The 19,499-nt window shown below is 52.2% G+C and overlaps 7 protein-coding genes across 7 annotated transcripts; 2 read left to right on the top strand and 5 right to left on the bottom strand.

Moving 5' to 3' along the window:
- Nucleotides 1-134: 134 nt before the first annotated feature.
- ACET3X_001936 (uncharacterized protein) lies at nucleotides 135-1,253 on the top strand (the record flags this gene model as incomplete). The annotated part of the gene is made up of 1 exon (XM_069447283.1): nucleotides 135-1,253. The coding sequence occupies one exon, from the start codon at nucleotides 135-137 to the stop codon at nucleotides 1,251-1,253; it is 1,119 nt and encodes a 372-aa protein (XP_069312178.1).
- A 1,342-nt stretch (nucleotides 1,254-2,595) lies between these two features.
- ACET3X_001935 (60S ribosomal protein eL6) lies at nucleotides 2,596-3,240 on the bottom strand (the record flags this gene model as incomplete). The annotated part of the gene is made up of 2 exons (XM_069447281.1): nucleotides 2,596-3,081; nucleotides 3,181-3,240. 2 exons carry the CDS (start codon nucleotides 3,238-3,240, stop codon nucleotides 2,596-2,598), a joined length of 546 nt encoding a protein of 181 aa, XP_069312177.1.
- A 439-nt stretch (nucleotides 3,241-3,679) lies between these two features.
- Nucleotides 3,680-4,914, bottom strand: ACET3X_001934 (uncharacterized protein; the record flags this gene model as incomplete). Its single annotated transcript, XM_069447280.1, has 3 exons — nucleotides 3,680-4,193; nucleotides 4,242-4,327; nucleotides 4,375-4,914. 3 exons carry the CDS (start codon nucleotides 4,912-4,914, stop codon nucleotides 3,680-3,682), a joined length of 1,140 nt encoding a protein of 379 aa, XP_069312176.1.
- A 983-nt stretch (nucleotides 4,915-5,897) lies between these two features.
- ACET3X_001933 (uncharacterized protein) lies at nucleotides 5,898-7,574 on the top strand (the record flags this gene model as incomplete). Its single annotated transcript, XM_069447279.1, has 1 exon — nucleotides 5,898-7,574. The coding sequence occupies one exon, from the start codon at nucleotides 5,898-5,900 to the stop codon at nucleotides 7,572-7,574; it is 1,677 nt and encodes a 558-aa protein (XP_069312175.1).
- Nucleotides 7,575-8,903: 1,329 nt separating this feature from the next.
- Nucleotides 8,904-9,426, bottom strand: ACET3X_001932 (uncharacterized protein; the record flags this gene model as incomplete). Its single annotated transcript, XM_069447278.1, has 2 exons — nucleotides 8,904-8,917; nucleotides 9,057-9,426. The coding sequence occupies 2 exons, from the start codon at nucleotides 9,424-9,426 to the stop codon at nucleotides 8,904-8,906; spliced, it is 384 nt and encodes a 127-aa protein (XP_069312174.1).
- A 1,208-nt stretch (nucleotides 9,427-10,634) lies between these two features.
- ACET3X_001931 (uncharacterized protein) lies at nucleotides 10,635-12,575 on the bottom strand (the record flags this gene model as incomplete). The annotated part of the gene is made up of 1 exon (XM_069447277.1): nucleotides 10,635-12,575. The coding sequence occupies one exon, from the start codon at nucleotides 12,573-12,575 to the stop codon at nucleotides 10,635-10,637; it is 1,941 nt and encodes a 646-aa protein (XP_069312173.1).
- Nucleotides 12,576-14,792: 2,217 nt separating this feature from the next.
- Nucleotides 14,793-15,869, bottom strand: ACET3X_001930 (uncharacterized protein; the record flags this gene model as incomplete). The annotated part of the gene is made up of 1 exon (XM_069447276.1): nucleotides 14,793-15,869. One exon carries the CDS (start codon nucleotides 15,867-15,869, stop codon nucleotides 14,793-14,795), a length of 1,077 nt encoding a protein of 358 aa, XP_069312172.1.
- Between the last annotated feature and the right edge of the window lie 3,630 nt (nucleotides 15,870-19,499).

Raw genomic sequence — 19,499 nt, 5'->3', positions numbered from 1 at the left:
GCCAAGTGTTCGCCGGCTATAGGGGCTATGCGCCTCTCCGATACGCGAGCGGAATCGAGACTGCTGCTCTAACCACAGAGACCCAACACCACGATTTATCTCAGCGATACGAAGACAGCTTTTCCCAGTCTTTCATGACCCCTTTGGATCCACCCACTTGGCATTTCACCCCTGAAGACCAACGTGGACACATTGGCAGCCTCGAAAGCCCGAAACTTGACGCCACAGCGCCAAAGTTCGTGCCCGTCAAGTCCTCGAAGCTCAATGCTACGGCGCCGAGCTTTCTTCTCAGCCGTCTCTCCATATTCCACTCTCCAGCTGGTAATCTTGCAGAGCGTCCTCGAAAGGCAAATTTGGTCCTTCCCAACGCAAGTGACGACATCATTACCGACTCACTCGAGATGATGCAATGCCCAAAGGATGGACAAGTCGGCCGCTACACAAGCGAAACCACTCTCGAGTTCAACAACGGTTGGCATCACAATGATCCTGTACTCGCCGCAATATACCACATCCTCAAGACCAAGAAGAAGAATAATTTCTCTGTCCTTGCAACCAATCATGGAATCCGACCCGTCGACGATGCGCCTCCGCTTTGGCCACCACATATGAACCTCTTCGATATCAAGTGCTACTACTTGAAAGCGAAGATGCTACGTTGCTTTTGGAAAAACCGGATATGCGACGAGGAAAACGCGGAGTGGATCACCATTCTACCTAATGGCTCACCACCGACTGCCGAGACTATCCACATCTTCGAATCACATGAAGGAAAGTGGCTGCTATTTGGTGACTGGCTTGAAAAGGTGTCCCCTCCCTTGCCAAACTGGATTGGTAGGACTGGTTATAGCCTTCAATTCGAATGGTGGAAGTACTCGGGCAGCAAGCGTCGTTTCGAGGATCTTCCTGGCGAGATCCGAACGTCGATATACCGGTGCGCTCTCGGCGGCGAAGTATATCCAATGAGTACCCGAGACTCCAGATACAGCAGAGAGGTTGCTACCCCCCGCCTAACTGGTCGTCTTACTCTCGGCATGGGTTACAACAGATGGATCTTCCGCGATGCTCTAAGTGTTAGAGTCCTAGCGCAGATGAGTGTGCCACACGTACCAGAAGCCCGTTCCTTTGTATACGAGCCGGCTTTGGAACTTTTGCTCGTTAGCTCGTGGATGCGGGACGAAGTGCTGCACACTGGTTGGGAACTCTTGTATAACTGTTTCTTCGGACCCCGGTATCTTCCACACGGCCATTAATTCTCGACCTGGATCAGCCATGACCTACAAATATCTGAGTAAAGTAGAATTGGCCTTTACGAACGTTGGCTGGTTCAACTTCTTGGGTGTAGAGATCTCGGATGACGAACCCTACCTGTCCGTAACAGCTTCCAAGTCGCGTGGATCCTCCTTCGATAATCTCCAAAACCTCAGGGACCTACAACTTCGATTTCGAGGCCTCGACAATGGGTATGAAGGTAGCCCTTGGGGACGAGCTTGGTGGTATCCTCACAAATATCCATACGTCTGCTGTCAGCGGACTATCATTGACTGGATCTGTACCTTTGCCTACCCTTTCCTGAAGGACAAATGTAAGAAAGAGAAAGTAAAGGTAACTCTGACTGGCTGTGTAAAGATTGACACGAAGACAAAATGGGAACAAATCTTTGCAGCGACGCGTGATCATGACCACGATACTGCAATTGCAGCGATTCTTGACTCACCATTGTCAGAACTGTGAGTTTCAAGTATCAAGCCTGAGAGCCCATGTATGCTGACTTTTCCACAGACCGCCAACTTGTCAGTGTGCATCGAAGTGTAGTGTGACCTACCGAATGGGTAGATAAAGCTCTTGAGGCGGATCCGGGTCGATGGTGTCAATATCTGGGAAGATTTCAGGGTCGCAGAATGCAGTTGCTACGTATAGGATGAGTTCGTGGCCCTTTGAGATACCCTCCGCATGTCGCCAGCCACTGGTAGTGAGAAAGATGTTCGGAATACGGAGGAAGCCAGTGGCAAGTGTGAGACGGAGGGCTTCGAGAACGTATTTCTTGCAGAGTTTCTTAATCTCTACACTGGGCTGTGAGTCTGCAAGTAGCGGCGCATTAAAGACTCTTGCAATCTCGATGAGCGAAAGTGATACTTCGCGGCCGAGTCGTCACCATCCGGACAATGCCACAAAGACACATGCAGTAGCTACTAATGTGATGCTGGTTCAAGGATCAATACACCGTACATGCGACGTCAGGTGCGTGATTCATCAAGGCGTCCAGCAAGGGAAAGAACGTTTGCATTGCACGGAACTACAGAAAGTCAGTATCCAAGTACACACCAGTAAATCGACAATCTATACCGATCGCGATGTTCAGAGAATGACAACAAAAAGGAGATGGCCAGGATTGTTGCAGGTGTTCGTAGCGCAGATGCGAGCAGGATAGAGTTGGTGCTGTGAATTGGTTCATGGGTATCTCATCTACATATGAAATCGTACCGTATCGCTCGTAGCGTCCGGGTGCTCATCCTCGTCCGAACCGTCGTCCCCCGTCGGACCGTTGCCGCAAGTTTTCGTGTCGTTCTTCGTCCCGTCCCCCTGCGTAGACGCCTAAAAGACCATCTCGTGGGGCTTCTCGTTGCTCCTCAGGCTGAAGCTAGCGCCGAGGTAGGACTCCAGGTCAGGGGTCCTCTTGATGTTGGCCATGAGCGCCTTGTCCACCTTCTTCTGGTCTTCTATCCGCTGGGGATCCGTCTCCTTCTTGGTGGGTGTCTCGCCGTCCTTGAAGAAGTCGTCTTCGCCCTTGCCGTCCTTCTTCTCGCGCGCCCAGTACTCGTCTTTGCTTACGCGTGCGACAACCTCCTCGTCCAGACCAGCGATGTCGACAACGGTCGAAGTAGCGATGACGTAGCGGTGGTTGACGCGACGGAGAGGCACACCGTTGGACTTGAAGGGGCCAGTAATAAGGAGGACGCCCTGTTCGAGCTGGCGCAGGAGCACGACGCGCTTGCCGCGGAATCGACCGGAGAGGAGGATGAGGACGGTTCCGGGGGTGAGCGACTCGCGGTATTTGGTGGGGTGTGCCGTCTTGCGCGCCTGTGAATTGACCTGTTAGCTCACACTCCGCCAAACCTCCACAACCACTTTTACGCGTCTTTTCCGTAGTTCAAGATTCGCCGCGGTAATTGCGCATACCTTCTTCATCTGCGCCTCCTCCTCGGCGGCGTAGTACTTGGATGCTTTCTGGTCGGCCATGGCTTCGGTTTGATGTTCAAAAATTCTGCTAGTCAATTAGAGCCTGTCGCGTGTGCATTGTCTTCACAGCACATAGTACTGGACATCGTCTTACGTTTTTATGTTGTGTTGATGATGTCGTCGTCGTCGCCGCGAAATCCATACGGCGAGATGTGCGAGCGCTCGCTAATATCAGCCCTACGGCGCTAGCGGTCCCCGCAAACCGTCGTTCACATGCGAACACCAAATCGACTATTCCATGTAATGATGTAGTTGGACGTGCTATCCAAACACGGGCCGTAGCAGGCAGATGCTGCAGGAGGTGTGTTAGGACGTTTGAAACACCAGGGAAACCAGAGTCGCATAATGACAAGTCACATGCATCGTTACAGCGTATATTGTACAATATTCGAGTGCATCTGCTCCTGAAGCCATTGGAGAGTGGCTTCTGGTAGGCCGATCACCTCTTTTCGGCCAATCCCTGTCGCGCCTCGCTCATCTTGCCCACCGCTTTGTCCATTGCGCTCCACTTCCGCACAAGATGCTGTACGCCAACAGGCAATACCCCAAGGATCTGGATGTATTTCGAGTACAGAGGAAGCGCAATCTCCCCGCTCTCCCCCCTTTCAATCAACCGTATGATATCCTTGCCGATATCGGCTGGCGTGACAACCGGTGCCAGAAAGTTGCTTGGAGTCTTGAGGCCGTCAAACATTGTAGTGCCCATTTGACCAGGTTGTACTAGAATCGTCCTAATGTCCCTCGCGTCGGGATTCTGTGCAAGTTCTGCGCGTAGAGACTGGTGCAGTGCAAGAAGTGCTGCTTTGGAGGCCGTGTACGCGGATAGATTGGCTGCACCGAGGTGGCCAAGGACGGAGGAGACGGTCACAATGGTGCCGCGGCCTTCTCTCAGCATATGCGGGACGAAGGTGCGGAGGGTTGTAAAGTGTGCTAGTGTGTTGACACGGAAAGTGCTGCAAGAGTGTTAGAAAGGCGCAAGAACCATTCCAGAATATGCATACCGTTCAACATCTTCAGCGGTCGAGTCGAGAATGGACTTGGTCTGCACGATGCCAGCGTTGTTGATCAAGATAGTAGGAGCACCGAGCTGCGACCGTTAGCAGAGTACGATTACATATAGAGAATAATACTCACGTCTTCGACAATCTTGGCTGCTGCAGCTTCCACTTGCTTCGCGTCGCTAACGTCGCACTTGTAGTAGACCACTCCCTTGTTCTCTGCTTCATCTTCGTCGACCTCTTTCGTATCCAAGACGGCAATGTTCGCGTTGCGCATTCCATACGTTTCCGCAAGCAATCCACCAAGTCCGTCGACACCGCCCGTGATAACGATAACCTCTTCCTCCAGGTCCACCTCACGCGGTGATCCCCATGCGATCCGGTCGCTGATGAGCCCGAAGATGCCGTTGACCGTCATGAGCATAGCCCAAGCCATTGCAATGCGCATCTCAATGTTCTCATAGGGCGTATACTGCGCTCGCAGGCACAGTACCACAACCCATGATACGAACGGATGGAAGAGCGTGTATCCGAGGACATACCATATCATGTCGATGTTGAGGTAATGGTGCCATGGCTCGTCTGGTCGGTCGAAGCTTTTTGGCAGTTGAACGGGCACTTCTTTCATTGCGGAAGACATGGCTGGCATTTCGATACAGGAGGGTTGTTGGATCATGGCGGGTGGTGGGGCGCGTCGGGCGCGTATTCGAGGCTTGGACGCGAATCTGGCGTTCTACAAAGACTATTGCAATAATGCTACCCAGGAGCAAAAAAAGAGATATGTGAGAAGGCGCAACTTGCGCGGCAAGTACACGGGGCCACCATCTTCTTATTGTGTACTCGCTGATGCTGAGGTTTGCAGTGTTTCATTCGCGCCTCAGGTGTCCAGGACGCTAGCCGGAGTGCTTCATGCTGGGTGGAAAGTGGGGCTTACTAAGCACCTTCCCTTCCATCACCACACGCGACTGTTCGCGTCAACACCGTAGCTGCATCACAGCATCCACCATACTATGGTAGAGTTGAATGGAAAGCAACTTCTCGGATTATCCTTGCAACAAGACGGGCGTATCCGTTGTGTACTGGTATTCAGCAGTCACTGATGACCCATGTAGACCGTTCCACGAGCGACTTCAGGCTGCCCATTTTACTTTCTCTTCTAAGCTCTGCCCGTACGTCATGCTAAACATGAAAGCCATAGTACTCTGTCCGCTTTACTTCTTCAGGAAACATGTCATGCAAAACAGTGACAGCACTTCTGGCTATAAGGGAAAGCACAACAGGCCCTGAAGAACACAATTCCACGCCGCCAACATCCACGGACTACTTCCTGTAGCTGGGGTTTTCCTAAATGTCGCTTCAACATTTTCCCTAGTCTTTCCGAGAACCCAGTGTTCCAAATGGGCTCGAACGTCAAGTAGCACCTTGGTGCTGCCTTCCAACGCATCCGATGCTCCTCCCCAAGACGCTCCACGTTGCGGCAGCAACGAGCATCTTCTTGACTGCCAGCGTCGTCATGAAAACAATGCCATCTCCTCTCAAGTGGCCATAAAAGCCCATCTCTCACCCCCAAGCCCACCTTTCTTCTCCAATCCACTCGAAAAGTGTGCTTTCTACTGCCACCACTCCAGATCAACTCTCACGCTACACCTCCCAAACACCATGCTTGGACCTGCCCTTCCCATCCTCACCTTCGTGGCCTTGGCTCAGGCTAGGGCCATTGTCACCAACCACTGCTCCTACAACGTCTACGTCTGGTCTGTACCTCAAGTCCTCAGCTCATCCCATACCGACAACGTCCCACTCAAACCTGGTGGTCAATACCAGGAGCCATGGCGTCATGGTTCTATTGTTAACCCCGGTGTCGCCATCAAGATATCCACCAAGTCAGATGGTATCCTCAACTTCGCCGATGAGATCGACTTTGCTTACGCTGTCGACGGCAACGATGACAGCAAGATCTGGGTCAATCTGTCCCCAGTTCGAGGAGACGCATTCAAAGACAACCTCGCTTTCCATAGCTGCAACGCCCAGTACGACTCTGCGAGCGTCCAGACCCATCAGTGTACTGCCACCGATGACGTCGAGCTAGTGTTGTGCGATACCTCACCACGCTCAACGCCGGAGAAGGACCCAACACCTCTGGAACAAGTCAAGGCGTGTTACAACTACCATCATGTCCTTCCTGAAGCTCAGGAAGGCGACCTTCAAGTTGCTACAGACACCGATTCTGATTCAGACACTGACTACGAGGAAGAGAGCGATGGCTTAACACTCAAGTTTACCTATACGATGGCGTTTACCGGTGAATATACCGCCCCGCCTGCTTCTGAGGCTGCTGCTGAATCCTCAGTCGCAAAACCTACTGACGATTCTTCCGTACCTTCTACGTCGTCAGGACAAGTCCACACGTTGCCTATCGAAACATTCTCGTCGACCAAAGACGCCTCCACCACGTCTTCCGCCTCCAGTTTGCGTCTGTTCACGCCACCTTACGACGTCCGGACCGACTGCTCAGAATGCGATAAGGCATTGGTGCTCAGCCCATGTCTCTCCAGAGTTGTCTACCCAGCAAGACGCCGCGCCGCCGCAGTCCCTCGGTCTACCCCAGACAAGTTCACGCCACAGCATAGAGCAAACCTCGCACTTTGTGACGTTGTCCGGAAGTATCATCCTGGAATTGGAGCTTGCGACGAATCGAAGATGGAGTCTTACGCTCGCACAATATTTCCCAAGATCTGCGACCCTCAGTATGCAACGCTACTGATGGGCTTCCCATGTGAGGAGATCAAAGAGGAACTGAAGGAGCTGTATCCCGCCATCGATGCTCCAAAAGCCCCTCGAGCCCCCCTCTGCCAGTGCATATCTGACCCCGAAACCTGCAAAGACTTCATCAATGTCACTGGCGACTGCCAACCCATCGATACAGACCAGGATATTCTGCCTTCACCCAACGACCTTGAGCCCAGTCTTGTCGAACCCGAATCTTACAAGATCTGCTTGTGGGCCCTTTGCGACCCCATACTCGATGGAGTCTCCTGTGATGATATCAAAGACGTCCTCACATCCTCTCTCACGTCGCTGGGTGAACGTTATGAGGACTGGGTTAGTGAGGAATCAAATGACGATTGCGAAGAATTTAACGTCATCGATGATAACAACGACAACTACGGCGTCTGCATGGCTGAACTCTGCGACCTCTACTCCGAGAAGTGCGACTTAATCCAGTCGACTCTGGCCTCCGCTACCAAAGCCAAGTTCGGAGTGGACGTCGCTTTCATGACCGACTATGACGAATGCATCCAGTGGCTACTAGATCACGACGACAGCAAGTACTAGAAGTTACCACGTATGGCTACCAATGACTCCGATGATGATTGCGACCCGAGCGATTACTACTACTATGAGGGTTCCTGGGACCCTGTATGCGGCCGTCCGTACTGTTACACTTCTTTCAAGAAGGCGCTGTGTATCACCGCCGGTGTTTGCAACGAATGTTCTTGTTCTTGTCCAAAATAGTTCGTTACTTTCGATTCATGTCTCCTGTACACGCATGGCTTACTGTCTTCGTTTCATCCCTAGCATTCGCACAGTTTATTCACTTCAATTCAACTGCTTCTTAGCCTTTTCATCTTCTTGTTGTGATTGCTAGACACGTATGGCGATGTTTATTGTTATGAGATGCACCCAAGACATTGACTCTCAAGGCATTCGCTAGGTTTTCCAACTGTTGAGGCTAGAGACTGGTGCATCCGTCAGGGTGTGTGCTACTTTGACTTACGAGTCGAATAGAAGAGCCGTCTTTCTCATAGGCAAGCGGGCTCCTAAGTATCATATGCCAACACTATCCTGGTGCTACGCGCTGACGGTTTGCTACCTCTACATCTTCAGCCATCAAGCGCTGGTCTTTACGCACAGTGATCTCGAGCTGCATTGCCTCTTCGTCCTGATGACCAACATGTAGTGATTATTTACCGTGGTCGTTGCATGATTTCTCTCATCTCACCCATCAGCCTCTCCCTCACCTCCTCGTTCTCTGCATCCACGAGTTCCTTGTGCTTCTCCTCCAAAGCTTCGAGAATTGCATAATAATTCGTTACTTGACTGCTGAGTTGATCTAAACGGGTTCTCAAGGGTGCAACGGTTGCTTCAGCGGCGGCGGGGGCGCTCTCTATTTGTGAAATTCTGCCTGACATCCTGGCAAGGTGGCGCTGCAATGCTGAAGTTCCGTTTTTCAGGTGGTTGAGGTTGGCTTGAGTGATTATGCGGTGTTCTTCGAAGATTGGGGGAGGTACTGGAGTATTGCCGGGATTGCCTAGAGGGATGGAGCTGCTAGCCAGATTGTTATTGTGTGAAGGGGGCTCTTGTGTATCGCCAAGGTTGTTTAGAGGGGCGGAACTACCAGCTGGATGTTCTTCGGAGGTTGTAGTGGGTTCTGGAGTATCGCCAGGATTGCCTAGAGGGATGGTACTACCAGTAAGGCTGTTGTTTGAAGGGTTGTTAGACATGCTGGATGTAGAATACTTGGGTACGGTAGAAACTCAGTGAGGTTTTATAGCAGTAGACGGCCAGTACTGAGAAGTCTATATATATATCACGTATTGTTTGTCTATCATCTGTGGTCATAAGCATAGAGGATCACATGAACACTTTGAAAACAAGCCTAAGTCAAACCACAAAGTCTAGATACCATGTCAGTCGTAAAGTAGCCAGTTGAACTTTCAAAGAAGCTCAAGAGTTTTCATTTGCACCTATCAGAATTCTACTGCGCGTGGTAGACTTGATGCGCACTCATTGTTCAGCATTTAGAGCCAGTCTCACTGTCCTTCTCGCGACTAAAGACCACGCCATTCCCCTCGGCAATATGTACCAGCTGCTCGAATTCCTCCATCAACTCTTTCTTCAAATCCTCGCTCTCCTGTTCAACGAGAGTGTTCCGTTTTTCCATCCAGTGATTGTGTGTCTCTGTGAAACCGCGGATCCTCTTGAAGAAGTTATCGGCCTCTTCTTTCGATTCCAGATTCTTATCTCGCTCCGCGTACTCGATCATCTTCCTGGCACGATCAGTGAAGAATGTCTCAATGTCATCGCGGTCGTTTTCGTAGTTCATCTGGGACTTTGGTATGGTACGGTGGTTTATCGGAGACGCATCACGGTTGGAGGTCGTGCTGTTGGAAGCGTTGCTAGGCATGATCGATAGCTGAAACGATCTCTGGGTAGGTTCAAAGTAGAGAGGTAGGGTTTTATGTGTGAGTGAGTGTGTGTGTGTGTGTGTGTGTGTGTGTGTGTTAATTCAATTAGAAGGTGGACTCTGAACTACTTATATGTATCTATTTTGTACAGTTTGTATGTTTGTAAGGACAAGAAAGGAATTCAACGCCGTAAAAGCAAGTCTACAACAACCTTGAAAGCACGCGAACACTTTGGAAGCAAATCTAGAAGAATCTTGAAAGCACATTTCCATCAAACCATGACCTACTGATGGTGCGAGAAGTGGCATAGCAACACGAAGATGAGCATCAGCACCCGCAGCAACTCCAAGGGGGGTAGAGTCAACACCAAAATGACCAAAGTCAACAACACCGCTAGACTCCGATCTTCACCAGCATGTTGAGCAGGCTGGTCATCCCCCTGTATCAAAACGTCCTCCACTGCATTTTCCAACTGGTCGACCAGGGCATGATCGTGCACGTCATGTGGTTCATTGTCGTCAGCTTCCTCCGAACCCTCCGCAACTTGTTCAGCATCCGAGTTTGGATGAGGCGAGTCATTCGTGAGATCAAGGTCGCTCCGTGTCCGCATCCACTGAATGAGCTCAATGATGTTGGGAAACCGTACTGCATGTGGCCAGCTCACTGGAAGCATCTCTTCCACTTCCCTTCTCACGAGAGCGCGCTGATTCGGGAAGAGACGAGCCATCCAAGCATCGAAGACCTGGGGTGACAGGGTGGGATCGTCGTGGGCATGTCGAAGGCAACGCACGAGTTCGCGACGTATCTCAATTCGATCTTTGGACGCTCTTCGGAGGAGAAAATCGAATGATGGCATTTTTGATGAGTGAGCTTTCCTGTGGTTGAATGGTGGAATGGTTGGAATGTTTGTAGAAATGTTCGTTGCTGTTGGATTGCTGCGAATGTAGCGTGTCTGGCTGTCGAGCTGAGATGAAGCTGAGGGTCTTCTTATGTCCTTTACCATGATCGAGTCAGCCAACATGTTCCTAAAGTCTCGTTTCAGTATCAGTCATAGAAGGATTTGCGGATCCACGATCTCATCAATGCGACAGACTGTCTAGTTTCATTACTTGTAATCAAGTACATTCTTTGACATCATGTTCGACGCGCACCGGATGCATCGAGCACCGAACCCAGCGAGATCCAATGACTCAAACCATGTCTCTTCCTACTTCGACCCAAAAAAGCCAACCTTCATCTTCATCGGTGTCTTAGGAGTTAGCGGCCCCCTCTCCGCTGCAACCCCTGGCTCCGCATACATTGTCTTCTCATCCGCCGGATATTCGCTTTCTACATCCCTCTCTGCATCCTTCTCACACTGTCCCACTCCCACTTCAATCTTCACATGCCCGCTCTGATCTCCCCTAAAATTAACAATGAGCGGCCCATTCCCCTCATCCGGATCGCTCAATAACCAAATATGCCTCATCCTCCTCCCATCTCTTCGCTCCATGATATCGTCGGCTGCAGCTGCGACATCACCCCCGCCCCTTGACGCAGCGATGATAAGATCGCGGGGATCGAGGTAATTGAAGCGGCCCAAGCTAGACCAGCCTGTCGTGCGGAAAGCTTCGCATACAACTGCAATGATGATGACAAGATTGAGAGAGAAGATGGCGTAGATGTAGCTCGGTTGACCAAACTGTAGGGCGTATACGTAGACCTTTGCTGGCTGCTGCGTAAACATGCGTCCGACCATTAGCTGCGCAGATGCGTATGCTACCAACATGTCGTCAGCCATGGCGATCATGCTGTTGGTCAGACCGGCGAGTGTGGCTTCTTCTTGCGGAATTGCGTCGATGGTCTGGTTTGTGGCGAACGCGCGTGACATCCTGTACGCTGCGATGCTGGAGTTGAACGCTTCGCCAAGGAGAGAGACGTATAGGTTCGTCATATCATTAGACATAAGCTCGAATTGTCGTACAACAGTTCGCGTGATATTGCGCTGAGGGTTAAAGTCGGGTATTGTCCGTATGGGCTGCACCGTGATGTTGAGGTTCCCAACATCGACGGTGACATTGAAAAGCGTGGGCGTGAAGTCAAATTCGCATTGCGTGGTGTTGAGGAAGGAATATGCCTCGCCAGCTGCGATAGAGAGATAGCGACGAGGCGACCGATCACTATACGCCACACCCATTGCTACGATGGCTTTGCCGTCGTGGCCGATGTAATTCGAGTACTCTGGGCCCTCCTCGCTATCTGGGAGATTGCCAGATGCCGCGTAGATCCATTCGTTGACTGGTCCAGAAAGAGTAAAGTTGGAAGTCGCGTTGTACGTGCAAGTGACGTTTGCCACATAGCCCGCCTCTTCATAGATGTAACCTGCAATCTGGCTGTTTGATGTGATCGCCTGGTCCTTCAATCCGACAGCCGCGCCGACACCATATGAACGGCCTCTGTAGCTGAAACGTGTATTATCGAGTTTGCGATGGACGTGCGAATCCATACCAAAGGAAGAAGCTTGAGCAGCAGATGCAAGAAGCTGACTGCTTTGTTGTTGGCCAACTGAGTAAGTGAAGAAGCCTTTTTGGGATCGCATGGATGGTCCTGAGCTACCAATCATCATCGGGTATTCCTTGATCATCGAGACGTCTTCGTAACTGGGTATAAGAAGCATGCCGCCGCCCACTGTCCGTGATACTGATGGTGTCATTGAACCAGCCCAGAGCGCTGCAGGTACAAGACTAAGTAGCACAACAAGGACGGACGGGAAGAAGAAGCGTAGGGGTAAGTCCCAGTCCACCCTCATGATGCTCATATCCACCCATGTACGCAACACGTCCAGAGATACGCTGACCTTGGCAAGACGCAGTCGAAGCGCATAGTTGATGAGTTTGCAGATGACCGCAACATGCAAAAGTCCAAAGAAAGCGGCGAGAAGCTGTACAACAAGCGCTGCGGAACCAGGAAATCTGTTCGCCAGGGTGAAGAGCTCGCCAGTTACACGCCATTCGTTGAGTTGCGCCAGCAAAAGAACTGTCGAGAGGGTTGTCGTGAACGAAAGCCCGTAGAAGGTATTGTAGCGTCCCCAGTGGCTATGTCGTATCGTCCGGCCATCGTTGCCAGTAGGCCTTCGATCGCTAGGCAGAAAGGTGAACTGTCGAACCATTACAAAAATTAAACGTATGAAAAGGGACCGGCCAGCGGTTACGAAAGAAAACCTTCAGGGTGGATGAACGAGCGACAGAATGCAAAGTCGATGGAATCGTGAAGTAAGCATCTTAGGCGGTGGTTGATTGTTCGGCATGGCAGCCTACCGTGCCCCAAGGAAGTGTTGACAATTGTTGTATCAGGTGCGGCGAGATTCATGCCTGAGACTTGAGACCCACTGTGAAAAGGCCTGATGAGGTACGTTTAAGCATGAATCCTCCTGCATGAAAGGATACATGTGTGAGTTATTGATATTGTGCAAGTATTGAACTGGAGGAGTATGGCATCTCCGTGCCGAGTTCTTGTGTTGGTCTTTTCGGGTTGGCAGATAATGCGCCTTCTTGATTATAGCAGAGGAGCATTGAGAGACGTCTTGGAGGCATTGTCGAGTCCCGGATGCGCTGGACTAGCATGATCACTCTAGAGAGTACGAACAGTACTTGTCCATCGGTAGTCTCGTAGTTGGAGAGTTGCTAGGTGCAGCGAGATCTGGTGCTCGATCGAAACGCGGTGAACGGTTCATCTGGCGCATTGCAAGGTACCTTGCCTACGGGATCGCATCGCCATCTGTCTGGTAAGCAGAGCCGAAGCTTGTGACCAGACCGATAAAGAGTATCGTGCATAGCATCACCGCGTCGCAGCCTGAGACGCGCCCGACAACAACCCCAAGCCCAAGCTCCCAACTGATGACATCACCAACTTGCTTACTCCGCGCCCATCGTCCCCAAACCCCACTGTGTACAAGCAGCAGCGCCTCAACAGACGGTAAACCTCTGCCAGCGCATCTGCTGCAGCTACAAAAAAACAAACGAAGCCAGCAACTCAAAGCGTTAGTCTTCATCCTCCCTCGGCTGAAGCACGACCCCTCCAACGGACCAACCACACCCACCCACCCTGGCGCCAAGCCGCACATCTGAAACCCAGCGCCCCCCACCCTGCCATGCGCACAAAAGAGGTAAGCGCACTTTCTCCTCCCAGCTCCCACCACGTACCGCGTTTGATCTACGCGGGCCACACTCCTTGACTCCTGCATATACGATATTGTTCTTGCCGTTGCATCGTGCATCATCGATCTGCCACCTTTTTCTTGCTCTCGTCTTCGGAGAGTGCCTCGGTGTAAGGATCTTTGGCTGGGAGCCGTGCTTACCGCCGGCCACCTGATGATTGAGATTTGCTGTGATCACCGAGGATAGTGGAGTGGGATGATGTCGTTGACGGTATTTCACCGGCTCGACTCAGCCTGGGTCTACCCCAGTGTTCGGGTGGGCAGATATTGGGCGGTATAAGCCTTGTAGTTTAGATGTTTAGGTAGCATGCATGCATGGTAGCTGGTTTATGTGTGGTCGTTAGATTAGTCTGCCTATTGTGGCTGCGCAGGCGGCCCGTCAAAGAACGTCGTACAAGTCGGGATGACTGGATAGCGTCGCAAGTTGCGGAAACTCAGGTCTTGTATAGCTTCGTGGCTGTACGGTATAGAGGTGTACAGAACTGACCGGTGTCATCTATGCCGTGTATTGTGCCTTGTTGATTGCTGATGTGCATTCTGTACGGCCCTCCTAATTGCCTCTCGCACGACTTCGTACGAATTACAGCGATAGATCGCCATCCTTCAATATTTCCCTCGTGATTCCTTTATGCCGTGTCCACAGTCGCGTATTGATGAGTCGCATGATGAGCCGCACGCCACCCAATGTGTAAGATGGCCTTTTGCACTAACTAGATAGATACCCGTCGAACCTAGCGCGCATGTCAGTCCCCAATCTACGGAAATTGCAAAGTCAAAACAAGAGTCATGAATCACGAACACCCGTTGCCAAGTACCTCGGAGAGACGGAAAAATGCGTTTGACGGATTTTTTATTCATTACTCGCGTTGCCCGCACACAGAGTGCAGGGCGCGGATAAATGTTAAGCTAGCTAAGCTAATCTGTTCTGAGTCGATCGCGCCGAGACGCAATATATATGCGATTCAAGATGATGATGATATCCAACGCCGGTACAATGCTGTGCTGTGCAAATGCTAATTGTGTAAACGCCGGCCGATGCAAAGTGAATGAGATGGGCGAAGAGATGTCCATCCAGTGAGCATCTTTCATCGGATCATGTCATGGAAACAAGGAAAGTCGTGACGTCGGTAAGCGACAGTGTGGTGGATAGTGTTGAAATAGCGGATAGCATTAATAGGTAGTTTGGCGGCCGGCATAGGCGCCAGTCTGGCCAAACATCCTGCTGAAGATGCCGCCCGCTGATGTCTTGGCCTTCTTCGATGGCTGCGTGTCGTACAGCGGGAGGGTGTGTTGCTGCTTTGGTGCATACGACGAAATGGGGCCATTGATATATACAAGATTGGCACCCATGTCTGCGTCGTAGCGCTGCAGGATGGCTTCTGAAGGCTCATCGAGGAAGCTGTCGGGCGAGTCGGACGATGTTGAAACGGATGAGCTCCTGGTGGGTGGTGATAGAGATGGGGTGCGAGATGCTGCGCGAGATGATGGAACGTAGCGTGCGGGATGCCTCTGTGGACGCGAGGCATATGAGGCCAGGGATGAGTTTGATGCGTAGGGGTTGGTTGAGCGCGCGAGGTTCTCGACGGAAAGCTGGTACTGTTGGCGTGCAAGCTCCTTCTCTTTCTCTGCGAGTCTGACCTTCTCGGCTTGGCGAGACTGCCAGACACGGATGGGCGCTAGGAATGGCTCAAGGTGGTAGTAGAGGTCCTCAGGGTTGATGCGGAGATCCCAGTCAAGGAGGAACAACAGCTGCTTCTCCATAAGGTTGACCTCGGTGATGGAGAAGCCAAAGTTCTCGTAGCCGCGGACAGCGCTGTACCTGGCCCAGTGCTTGTTCTTGGGCGAGGAGTCGTTGAGGTTCTTAGCTGCAAGGATCAGAGAGGCGAGGAAGATGCGGTGAACAGTGCATCGCATGCCCTTGGCAACGGGAGGGAGACGCGACCGTAACCGGCTGAGGTAGACGAGAGAAGTCATGAGGGTGGCAGTCTGGACATGAGACCTCTCGACAATGGATGTGATGAACTCCTCTACGGATGGCAGGGCGGGTTCGCGGACACTGGAGGCAGCATGCTGGGGAGGCGATGCTGGTGGTGTTGGTGGGAGGTTCTTGTTGATTGATGGTTCGCAGCGAATGACTTGTGTGGCCTTTTGTGCAAGGTACGAAATCATGTCATGTGATACCGGGAGCTGGATGAAGTGGTCCAGAGCAGCCTGGTTCTCGGCAACGAGGTTTGGTGAGTAAGGCATGTTGGTGGTGGTGATGTGTAGTAGTGAAGGTGGTGATGAAGTCTTAAGTGGATGTCGAGATGTAGTTGCTGTAGCTATATGCCCTGTGAGGCGAAGTCGCAATTCCGGTCTGAACGATGGTAAGCGGGTGTCCGAGGCTGCGTGGCTGACGACGAGGTTGAGCGGGTGGAATTCGCAAGGCAACGATTATTATGGGGAGATTCCGAGTCCAGTCGAAATGATTTTTTGTGAGGTGTTCAAAGAAGGGATGGTCGATGGCACTGCCGTCTGGGAATGGGGAGCGAAGTCGGATGGTGGAGGGCGAATCACTACCGGAGTGTGGAGAAGGCACCTGCACCGCTAGGATGGCAGGGAGGAAAGAAGGGGAGATGAAGAAGCGAAGCCGGAGACTGACTGTGAAGAAGAAGTATCGACGGCAGAAAGCGTGATACTTAAGAGCGCAGACCCCTTGAGCGGGTAGCAATGGGATGCTAGGTCGAGGGTGGAATCCTTTTGGGTTGGTGGTTCGGCGGCTGCGTGTGGGACCCAATGGATGCGGCTTATGGGCAGGAAACAGCTACGTAGCGCGCCACGCCGGACTCAGGCCAGCGGCTGTTTGGCTCGTTTAGGAGGCCTGGAAGATTGCGAGTGGTGAGGTGCAGGACCCCAGGAATAGGCTGTTTCAAGTGCAAGCCAATGGTTTGCACGCAGCGCAGGGCCCTCTAGGCGTGAGAAATTGACAGCCAATAGAGCCGTGATGCGAATCGCGTTTCGAACGAGGTCGAGTATGTTTGAGATGGGTGCAGGTTGGAGAGTGGTGTTGGGACGAGAGTGGACGAACGATTGAGGCGGGCGCAGCGGTCAACAGACACGGTTTTGCACTACAGGCCCTCGAGCTTGCGGCAGCCGTGGGCGATATGTATTCCGACAATCTTGGTGCTTGTGGAAGGCTGGCCGGAACTAGAGGGTCTGCTGGCCTCGTAGTTGGGTCACGCTGCTCGGTTGGGAGACTGAGGTTGAAGCGGTGAGTCGGGTTAGAGTGGAGCCAGATCACGGTGGTTGATGAATAGCATGCGACCACGCAGTAGCGACACACCTGCTCCCATATACCTGGGGAACCAGAGCCAGCATGACGGTGACGAATTTGTGGGCGGAATGCACCATGGCCCAGCCACTCCCAGCCCAGCTTGGGTATCGTGAAAACCTTGGGTACAAAAGCATTTGCCTCACGAACACGCGTTGCATGCGTGTAATTCGGCGTAGCAGACATGGTATTGAACACAGTTTGCTACCGAGGTGTGGCTCAGTCGCCACTGCACTCGCCACAATTGTCTATCCAGCTGCTTCAAGCGCATGGCTTCCATAGAGCATCACGGCAAACACGACGGCAATCACAGCATACAGCATCAACTCCGAACTGGCCATCTCCCTGCTATCTGTCAGTCGCATGACAGCGTGTCTATCTTGACTCCACTCGGCCAGAAGGTGGACAGAGCTCGGCCATCTCCACCACGATCCATGGATCGCCGTCATGCGCTGCGAGCTAGCTCATGTCCATTGGCCGACGCGCATTGCAAACAAGCCGTATTTGTTTCAACACACCTGTTTCTTGCCATGTCCAACCACCAGGCCTGTTTGGGCGAGGCAGAGGTCGAGGCGGATGGCGACGACAGATGACAGCCAGCACAACCAACGCCATGGTCGTCTTCTGCCATGCTACAGCGCACAACCGGCAGCTGTACTCGACATGCTAGCCAGCCGGCCGGGAGGAGGAGACACCAGACGGGCTTCATGCAACTAAAGCGTACCAATCAATCTCGCGGCCTCACAGTTTCCAGACCTCCTCAACAGCCGCTGCACCGCCTCACCCACTGTGCCAATCATGCCTCGACATCATGGCTGCCCGTTCTAGAAGGTCGCGGCCAGCGAGACATGTGATTTACTGATGGCATCAATTCTTCCTCGTGCACTCACCCACCTGCCTTTGTCAGTCTCTCCGTCTAAGCGACCAAACTAACTCCTCATCAATCTCGAATCCGTATCCCTGCATCCCACGACCCTCGAAATGGCTACCTAGCCGAAGCGCCAGATGAGGCTCTCGACTAGTCGCCAATTCCCCGCGGCTGCTATATCGAGGCCGGGTTCGTGCGTGCCGCCCACCAGAAGCGCTCGTGTCACCCAAATATGGCAGCATCGGACCTTGTCGCAGCCGTTGGAGCTGTCCTGGTACGTGGTTGCTTGCGCAATTTACTTGTGCAAGGCTGCGGGAGATCTGCTTTGTTGCTGTTTGAGGGCTGGCGGTTGGAGACGACTGTGCAACGTTCCGACTGCCGATTCTCAGCGCTTCGAGGTTTCAGCAGGCAGTGGCCACAAGAAGAGTCGCGGCCCCCAAAAGCACGTCATTGGGTCTTGATCTTTACATGACCATGCTGCAGACGCAGATATGAGTCTTTGCTCCTGTCGTCTCTTTGTCTCGTCGGAACTCGCCTTGCCGACGTCAACCCGCAGCATCGCATAACAAGTAGGCAACAGCTCAACACGTATCGAGAGGCGGCCGCTTTACCATGACTTCTTGGCGACGCGCAATTCATGGCTCATTGCAAGAGTGGGTTATCGATCCGAAGAGTACCGCCTGCGACCGAGGCTCACGATGCGATGGAGGCGCAGTCCACCAACAGCTGACAATTACGTGCCAGCATCATCTGACCTTCCTCGCCACGTATCTAACATGATACTTCCGCGGACTCATCATCGCAGACATGTACCATCACGGACCTTTCACGATCGCGGACCTTGGGAATTGCGGGACCCCGCACATGAAGCGTTGTCGTCTCTTTCGAGAAAAGGATCGTGACGTGTCGACACGTATCATCGCTTGCACAGTCTGCTTTGGAATGTATCGCGGGTCCTGCGTCAGCCCACATCGTACGTTGTTGCATGAGTTTGAAGAGACGGCGAGACTATGCTCGGGACAAAACATGAAAGCAGTGATATAATTGCTCGTGAGAGTTTCGCAATGCGTCTGTCCATGGGACGTGCGTCCGGAGTAAAAACACGACTTTTTGGCGCACACGTATGGCGGTTGAATGTGAGGTGTACAAGCAATTGCGGCAGAAGCAAATCTTGATTCGGACCGTGTTGGTTTTTGGAGCAACAAGATAAGACCGGACATGTGAAGACTTGGAGTGCAAAGAAATAGACGCCTCATCGTCCTCCTTCATGCTCTAGATAAGCCCCTGTCAAACACTATAGATGGTAAAGTTGCATTTTGAAGAGACGAGGAATGGCACATGAAGGCCTTTCTTAGCGTTTTGGAAACAAGCGGCACTGCTCAAACATTCAGCGTTCAACTCGTGCTTTTAGAGGGTTTTCCCCAATAGAGGATGAAAAAGAGGTAGGCATCATTGAACAAGGCGTAGTCTATAGGTTTGAGAGCGCTGGTGTCTCGCTCCGTAGATACAGCTGCCTGAACTTGCACGTTCGAAGACGAACTCGGAAGGCGACAGCACATAGGCTTATGGGACCCTGAGTTGGAAAACACACTGGACGACACTTCCGCCATGTGTTCTGATAGACCATCGTACTGTACATCGCGTTCTTTCGTCTTGAGAAGATAGGTGAGGTGTTGAGTGAAGGAAACAAGCCGGTAAG

This window comes from Alternaria dauci, chromosome 1 (genome assembly GCF_042100115.1).
Source record: "Alternaria dauci strain A2016 chromosome 1, whole genome shotgun sequence".
Classification (NCBI taxonomy): domain Eukaryota; kingdom Fungi; phylum Ascomycota; class Dothideomycetes; order Pleosporales; family Pleosporaceae; genus Alternaria; species Alternaria dauci.
The sequence above is the reverse complement of the archived record's forward strand: the minus strand, read 5'-3'. Positions and strand labels throughout refer to the sequence as shown.